Here is a 9336-nt window from a genome sequence, read left to right as displayed (position 1 = left end):
CTTTTGTTTTAGGATAAACTGTTCTATAGATATCTGTTAAATCCATTTGTTTCATAACTTCTGTTAGGTTCATTGTATCTCTGTTTCATTTCTGTTTCCATGATCTGTCCATTGATGCAAGTAGGGTGTTGAAGTCTCCTACTGTTATTGTGTGTGGTGAAATGTGCCTAGTTTTATTGCAACTTGATATGCTATCTTTGGTTGATATCCCTGGGAGGCCTGCTCTCTTCCTAAGAGAGAGGAGGAGGAGTTAATGCGGGGAAATGGGGAGAGGGGCCAGGATAGGAGGAAGGAGCAGAAACCACATTTGGAATGTAATATCCGAGAGAATTTTTAAAAGTGAGGCATCCCACAAACTGTTTCTTTAAAATGCAGAAATACTTCAATGAAGTAACTTGGGTTCTGCTGGGAGACACTAAGAAGTATAATGTGGGATTCTATCAGGCTGTATTTATTCTTTTCTATTTAGGTCATATTACTCAGCCTAGGAGGCCACATACATGGGAATCTATTAGGAAACAATACATTGACCTTGTGGTGGCATTGCAGGCATTACAACTTTATTAATTTGATTCTGCTCAATTATAGATGATTTAATTATAAAATACTGCTCTGAAATTGTAGAAATTCCATCAGAAGAGGTCAGGTGAGAATATCAATTTTAATTTTTTTTTAAAGATCCAAAATAGTTTGTATGACTTCTTTCAAATTTATCCTAATTGATAATGTTATTTGAATCAATTCTCAAAATTATTTGATTTAACTTTCTACTAAATACCATCCTAACTGTTTCTTAAAGCTTACTTTTTCTCCCTCTAGGCATTGGAAATATAAATGCTAAGTGTCCATTTATAAGTATTTCTAAGATTTCTTTCTTATGAGAAAGAAATACCAAAGAGGTATATAGTACTATGCTGAATAGACACTAATAATTCCTATCTGCTGCTGACATATATAAATGGAGCAATACAGCCAAGTAGCTAAAGTCAATAACATAGATTGGGATAGGCATGTTGGAATTTCATTTCCTTTATATGACTTGCTCTTAACTGAAAATCTGCAGAATGACTGATGTTATTATTTAATAAGCAAAAAAGTTTAAATGACAAGGAAAGTGGGAGTAAAGGAAAAGTAATAACTATCTTTAAAATTAAAGATATTTTTCAGAAAATGACAGAAGAATCACATCTAAAAAGTGAATCCAGTTAGAATATTTAATTTGTCTTTTACACTACCATATAATGCCTTCAATTTTAATTTCAAGATAGATAGGTTGTGGAGGCACGTACCTATTATTCCATTATTCCTAAGGCTGGGACAGTAGGATCTCAATTTGAAGGCCAGCCTGAGTTACACAGCAAGATCCTGTCTCAAAAAATAAAATAACAATACAGATATAGTGGTGCATGCCTTTTATACCAGCATCCAGCAGGCAGAGGCAGGTAGGACTGTGTGAGTTCAAAGCCAGCTTGGTCTACATAAGATTTCCAAAACATCCAGTGTTACTTAGTGAGACCATGTCTCAAAATTGAACAAAAATTAAAATTAAGGTATACAGGACCTTTTTGGAAGACATATGAGTATATCTTATCACTCAGCATGAGATTTGCATATGAAATGCTAATAATCCAAGTTAGAGTCAAGTAAGTACAGTGAAGAAATTCCAGTCTCTTCACTCTTTTTGTACATTTTAAATGTGTATAAGTTTTGCCCACATGTATGTATACGCACCACATGTGTGTATAGTACCCACAGAAGTCATAAGAGGACTTCAGAACCTAGAACTGGACTTAGAAATGGCTGTGTGCTTAGAATCAATCCCAGATGCTCTGCAAGATTGAAAACTGCTCTTATCCAAAACCCATAGTAGATTATATCTAAGGGAATACTCAGAAATACTCCAAATAAATGTAATGTGAATTTAAAGTTAAGGAATCAAGCATGCCTATACCACAGAGGACTATATTTGCAACCTCCCCTGGGATGCTTATTAAAAGCAAAATGTAGATTCAGCAGACATGAGAATTTACACTTCTCTCAAGTTTCCAGGTACTTCCAAGGCTGCAGGTCTATTGACTACACATGGAGTAGCAAGGTTGTAGGGAACATTTTTCGAGCTGAACAAAATAAAAACAGGCCTTGTGAGGCTAGTAGATGAGAGTAAGAATGTATGGCATGGGATGACTGGAAGAGCTAAGATAGTATCCTAGTTTGGATGTCATCACACAGCTATTGCAATAGTCACTCCAATTCCCTTTCTTATGCCTGTTTCTGCTCTGCCTCCTGGAAATGTTAAACACTTGCTTTCCCAGGCTCCTCTTATAGTTGAGATGCCATTTGATCCAACTTTGCCTAATGAGACAAATGTCTGCATGGACTTTATAGTAAAGGAAAACTCTGTTTCAGCACAGGATAGTGATGTTCTTTTATTCTATTTCCTTTTGTATGTTTTTGAAACAAGACACCACCATGTACTACAAGCTGGTCTTAAACCTTCTTGCGTCAGTGCCTCAAATGCAGTACTTACTGCTGTGAGTCATTAAAGACACAGCAATTCTTATTCCTTGAGAGAAGTCTTGCTTAGAGTCATAATACTCACCTTGTTATCAGAGGGCAACAAGCCAACATGCAAAGAATAGTAGATCAAAGGGTAGGAAAAATCTGAAGCCTTGATGGCAAAAGTGAACTCCTGTACTATCTTGGAGTATCTACCACTGATTGTCTATGAAATTAATGTTTTCACTGCCTAAATCACTGTAAGTATGGCTTAGGTGGTTCTGTCATAGCCTAACTGAAACACCTATCAATGCAGGCATTATTTCTCCTTCTAGTCATTTTCTCAAAACAATATGCTTTTTAAAAAATATACTACCAGTACTCAGCTTTTACTACTCTATTTGTGTATTCTACCAAAAGGGGCTCATTAATGACTTTCTTATTTCCATAAGCAAAGGAATCTTTTCTGCCTTCATCCTATATAATCTGACTGTTGAGCATTCCTTCCTCTTCCATCCAGCAACAGGCTCACATAGCAGTGTTTTAGTCTGGCTCTCCTTACCTTCTATGGCTTTTCCTGTCTCATTACATGCCCTACAAACTTCCATGTTGGGCCTTATTTCCTTATATCTTCCCCCTATGTACTTTTATCAGCTCCCACAGATTCAGTTACTTGTAAACACAGTAATAGAAAACAAGTTAGTTTGCAATTTTCCAGAATCCTAATGGAGTGATGTAACAAGACCTGTGCTTCTTCCTTATATCTAGCCAGACATGACCTGAGCAAAGAGGCCAAGGAAAAAAGGTGTGTGTGTGTGTGTGTGTGTGTGTGTGTGTGTGTGTGTGTATGTGTGTGTATGTGTATTATGTGTGTGCATGTGTGTGTATATTAGGGATACAAAATCACTTTTAGTCCAGTCATACTATTGTACTACCACAGGTAATACATACTCAATTTGACTCTATAATATAGACATTACAATATTGTAATGAAGTTATTTGTTCCCATTGGGTGTGTTTCTAGAATGTGAGTGACTGAAGTCAGAGCCCATCACTATGCAGCTAGCACTTGTTAAAAAAAAAAAAAACAAACATGTTGGGCATAGTAGTGTATGCCTATAATCCCAGAACTTGGACGACTGAGGTAGGAGGATGAATTTGAGGTCAGTCAGGTCTGTATAGTGGGTTTAAGGCTAGCCTAAGATACTGAGAAAGACACTGTCTCCAAAAAAATGAAGAAAGAAAAGTCCACTTACTCAATAAAATAGTTTAGAATTGTTGGAGTAATGGCTTAACTATGTGATTTCATGAGAGCTCCTCTAGGGCTATGACCTCAAGTGCCCCATTTATAGTTCAAATGACATGCCATAAGGTCTTGAAATCACTTACCCTCACAGTATATGTTCTTCCTCCAACTCTATCCCGGGCTTCCAGAACCAAGACATTAATTTTGTATTCTGACAATAGTTTGGCAGCAGCCAATCCTAAAGGCAAAATAATAGACAAAATGTTAACATCTAAATTCTAAACATCCCAGATTTGAACAGATCTACCCAGAATCTGCTGATTTTGCTATTATTCTAAAAAAAAATTACCAGTATTATTAACTCTCATAAAGGATTCTCAAATGACTAGCTTATTCATCTTGTATTAAAGATTAGCTGTTAGTAAAATATGTAATCTTTCGAACATGTTTTTTGTTTTCTGGAATAGTCATACCGTACTTAGAGAATCTTCTCAGCCCTCACCCAGAAATTCTAACTATATAAACATGGATAGGACTCAGGTTCCTAGATTTTATTTCCTTCAGTGGAGTCTAATATTCTAGACACTAAGATACTAGGAGCTGTGCTTAACTTCATTTATTAGCTCAAAGCTAAGGACAGGGTCTCATCTGTAAATAGAAGCTTTTATTAAAGGTACATTTCAAATCCAACATTGTAGCAGTAGAAAAGACAATGTAAATTACCATTTTATTATGCTATCAATATATATAATCATTTATGGTAACCTCAATTTAATCACCTTCCTCAGCAAAGGTTTCCAAGGTTTCTCCACTATAAAGTTATATAGTCACTTTCCTTTTAATACTCTACTCTTTGGAAGGAATGCTATACATATTCTACATTATACAATACAAAGCTATGATCTACCATTTTGAGGGAACTGTATATGAATTGTTGAGAATTCTTCAGCAGTACACATTTGGTTATTTTCCTCATTTATTTATTTAATCATTAGTATGGGCTCACAAATATTTCTTTTATACTTCAGTATATAATCCAATACTATATTATACTGCTGAAATTATTCACTGGGAGCTCTTTTAACTGGTTCCTGTGTGCCCCTTGACATTCCTCTATCAGTTTGTATTTGTACATGTGCATGAACTTCCTTATTTCTTGTGCTATAGGATACCCCAGGTTCACAGTATCTTCCCTGCCTATCCTAGCCTTGTTATCAGCATTTCTGTAGTGAGCCTTCATCTCTTTTGTTGGGAATAAAATTAGAAAACAAAATGTGGTACTTCATGTGCTCATAATTGCTGGAATACCTCTGCTTGCACAAACTTTCAGCTCTCACATTAAGGAAATACAGTGTATATATACTTATTATATTTCAAATGCTATCTGAATATTTGTTTACCTTTGCACCACCTGTTACAAAAGAAATCAACCATAGAGGTAAATATAATATAAAGAAAGGTTAGTCAGCATGTTAGAAAGAATATAGAGTAACAGTAGAGATGATATTAGTAAAATATCAAGATACATATTAGTGTCCCTAAAGAGAGGTGCTATTTATAGTGATTATAAAATCCAGTAATTTATAACAGTACAAGTTTGTTGCAAAGACAAGAAGAACTTCAAAATAGTGTTTTTCTAATTAGCATATACTTGATGCTATCACTAGATCTGTTATACTGGGCCTGTCAGGGGTGTAATGTAGTATAGGACACAGAGTACATCCGGTTGGTATAATTAGGGTTTAACATGTAAATAAAGATGAATGAAAAGATTGAGTAAAAATCCCATGTGACCCTAAATATGAATCTGAATGATCTTAAAATGTAAACAGGAAGTTATATGAGAAAATCAACTAGTGTTAGCCCTCAGATTCAATCAGGATTTTGGTGTGTGTTGTTTGGTTTGGTTTTGCTAGGGATTGGGTCTATCTAGCTAAGCATGGTGAAGCACACCTACAGAATACCAGCACTTGGCAGCAAAGGGAGAGGATCTGGACTCCAAGGCCATCTACCCTCAAATGTATTGTCAGTTTGAGGCCAGACCAGGCTACATAAGACCCTGTCCTCCAAAAATTACTTAATTCAAAGATGACTAAAAAGTGGGTCTATAGTGAACACACTCAAGCTTTTTGTCATTATTATATAAATAACATGAAAGCAATTTACACAAAATTTATATATTAGATATTACAAGTAATCTAGAGATGATTTAAAGTACATAGAATGATCATAGAGGTTCTATGTAACTATATTATTTTACATGAAAAACCTGAAAAATCCTCCAATTTTGGTACTCACACAGATTCTGGAACCAAATCTCCACATCACAGATATCAAAGAATGACTGTGTATGCAAAACATTCCTTCCATGATGCTGACTAAATGAATCTCAGTTCTTATGTTGATGGTAAGGACAATGACTAGTAAGTACTTTTAATGAAAAATAAAAGGTTTGAAGACACAGAAGTGTTATTTTTTTTAATGCTTAACAGGTAAAGCAGACAAATATTTGTGGTCTAGAAAGGCATTCTCTTAACTTTTTTTTTTTTTTTTTTTTTTGAGACAAGGTCTTTCTATGCAGCCCAGGCTAACCTTGAACTGCCAGCAACCCTCCTGCCTCAATCTCTTGAGTGCTGTGATTACAGGCATATAGCAGTAAGTCCAGCTTCAGGGAAGCTCTTCTAATATAACAACTTTAGTTATGAGGTGGAGGAAAACAAAAGATGATACCTAGTATCAGATATAAGTCTCTGAAACTACACTCCTTAACTATTTTTGGACCTACTTTGTATATCATTGTGCATTCTACCCTCCTTCCAGTCACTATGAAATTCAATGACCACTTTTAGGAAAAAATAGATCTCAACTGGACCTGGTGTAACATACCTGTAATTCCTTCACTGAGAAGGCTGATTCAGTAGGATTGCAATTTTGATGCTAGCCTGGCTGTGTAGCAAGACTATATTTGCCAGGGAATGAAAGAAGTAATAGGAAGAAAGGAAAGAAAAAGGAAGAGGAAAGAGAAGGGTTAAATATTAATGTTTTTAAAAAGTTGTCAGTAAAAAAATGAGTTATAAGGAAATAGCAAGAATTGTGTTTTCAAAGTATGCTGTGAAATGTCTAAAGGTTCTATATGTGTGCTATCAACAGTGAGGCTAATGTGTCCAGATAGCAACGAATCAGGAGAAAAATAAAAAAGTTACAAGATATGAAGCTCCAGCAGGCCTTAAATTTTAGATTCTTTTGTCCTCAGCCTCCAAAGTCCTGGGATTACAATGCCAACTTGATTTAAAAAAACAAACAAACAAACAAGCAAAAACCCACTTCTTGAAAATACGAATGTATAATACAACTTTACTTTCTTAGAATGAACCTGGAGTGTTGCAGGAGTCCAAATACTTGCTGCAACCACTACAAAAATCTACCCACTAAGAAAACAAAACCATATTCATGTGGGTGAGTGTAACAGAATAGTTGGGTGTTTTTTGTTTGATTGATTGATTGATTGATTGATTGGTTGCCTGGTTGGTTTTGGTTGATTTGGTTTGGGGTTTTGTTGTGTTGTTTTGCTTTGTTTTGGGTGAGATCCCCTTGTGTAGCCTCAGAGAGGTTTGCCAGCTTCTGCCTCTGCTGAGATTAAAAACATTCAGCACCATCCTTTGCAGTAGGGTGGATTTTACTGGTCAAACCCAGGACCTTGTACATGTTAGCAAGGCCAGCAAAGGACCTCTGAGCTTTCTCAAGCCATTACATAACCTTTTTCTCAAGTAATCAAGAAAGCTTAACAAGGATAGGGTATCAGGTCAATATGTATTTGGAATACTTTAAGTATTATTACCCCATTTTTCTAATTTTTAAACTAGCATCATGCTTGCTGACAGTAGAAAACAAAGAATATCCGTATGCACACATGCTTGTTACTAAGACATACAAACATTCTTGTCTGGATTTTGTGCTCACTATCAGAAAAACCATTCCTTGTTTTTAAAAATGCCAAATCTTACAATCTTTTCAATTTCAATAAGCTGAAAACATAGTGCAGTTTCAAGTAATAAATAGAATTAAACTAACAATTAACTTCAATTTGCCTGTAATTTAAAAGACTGGTTGTCTAGACAGTCTCAATTTATTTGATTATTGCCCAGCATTTATCTTCACTTTAGACAAACAAATCTCACCTCAGTTGGGAGATGTAATTACTTCTTAATTCATTATTTGTCCAATTCTTTTATTGAAATTTCAAATATACTACAAGTGTTCCACACAGACATTCTCAAATTCTACACACTAGGAAAGGCTAAATTTTAAGCCATAATTCCCCCATATTAAATACCAATCCTCAGATAAGACATTCCAAGGCAAAGTAATAGTGTTCTTAAAAGTTGGGATACTTATACTTCTCTCTTGATGATAAATTCCCAGAGAACACTGTTTATATTAAAGGTCCTGAGCAGCAAAATAATAATCATCATCATCATCACCATTCAATTCAGCATTTCTTCACACTCTGCTATTCTTTTATAAAAACCCGTGTGTCAAAATACAGTTTGGAAAAACTGGTTTAATCACCTTTAAGATTGCTCAAATAGTTAAAGGAATAAATTCCCATAGGCAGGGCCCTAATTAAATAACATCATAATGTCTATAACATGAGCTAAGTATGGGAGCAAAGCTTTGATATAGTTATGAATTTTCCTCTAATACCTCACAAAATTATTCTCTTTATTCTTAGAAGTGACATTTCTAACTTTTACTTTTGATCACTACCCCCAGAATATATATAGTTAACTCCTTCCTGACTATTTTGTGATGTGGTCCCTGACCAACATAATTCTTGCATAATTGTACACTTGGACTCTTGAATTAAACATTCCAAGGACAATAAAAAGTATAATCAAACATCAGCTTACATTGAAGTTTGCAGGCAACATTCTCCAAGCCAGAAAAACAGAGAACCTCAGAAATTTTACTGCCACAGTGAGCACTCCATTAACAAATGTTGAATGGATGAATGAATGAATGAATGATAATTAACACAGAATAAAAACGGTTTTAGCGTAAGCCATAGCTCACAGCTAATTCATTTAATTTAGAAATGATCAATTTAAATGCCATCTTCATTAGAATTTATAATTTATCTAAAGTCCACAGCACATTTGTCAAGCATTATTTCCTCCATAAAGTAATTCCCTTATAATTTCCTGCAGGGAGAATTAGCTGTTCCCTCCCTGTGCCCCTGCCCCTGTGAAGTAACCTTAAGCATACACTGAATATCCCTCATCTTGTAGTGTTTTGAACCCCACGTCTTTTGGATTTCAGATTATGTTTAGATTTTATTTATTTGCATATATAATTAGATAACTGGGGGGGGGAACGAAAGTCTAAACACAGTTCAGTTTGTTTCATTATACACCATATATGTATGCATAGGCTTAAAGTAGCTTTATACAATACTTCTCACACACTTTCTGATTGTAACCTGTCATATGATATTAGATGCAGAATTTTCCAAGTGGCACCATGTCAGCACTCAAAAAGTTTCAGATGGCAACCCTATAGGTGGTACAACATTATGAACTAACCAGTACCCCGGA

General features: G+C 35.2%; 1 protein-coding gene across 1 annotated transcript in view; it reads right to left on the bottom strand.

Moving 5' to 3' along the window:
- The window catches only part of Maoa (monoamine oxidase A), a 66197-nt gene that overhangs the window by 46885 nt on the left and 9976 nt on the right, over window positions 1-9336 (bottom strand). Inside the window, exon 2 of the mRNA XM_021152962.2 lies at window positions 3886-3980. Within this exon, the coding sequence (XP_021008621.2) occupies window positions 3886-3980 (95 nt within the window). The remainder of the gene's footprint in view (window positions 1-3885; window positions 3981-9336) is intronic.

Source organism: Mus caroli, chromosome X (genome assembly GCF_900094665.2).
Source record: "Mus caroli chromosome X, CAROLI_EIJ_v1.1, whole genome shotgun sequence".
Lineage (NCBI taxonomy): Eukaryota > Metazoa > Chordata > Mammalia > Rodentia > Muridae > Mus > Mus caroli.
The sequence above is the reverse complement of the archived record's forward strand: the minus strand, read 5'-3'. Positions and strand labels throughout refer to the sequence as shown.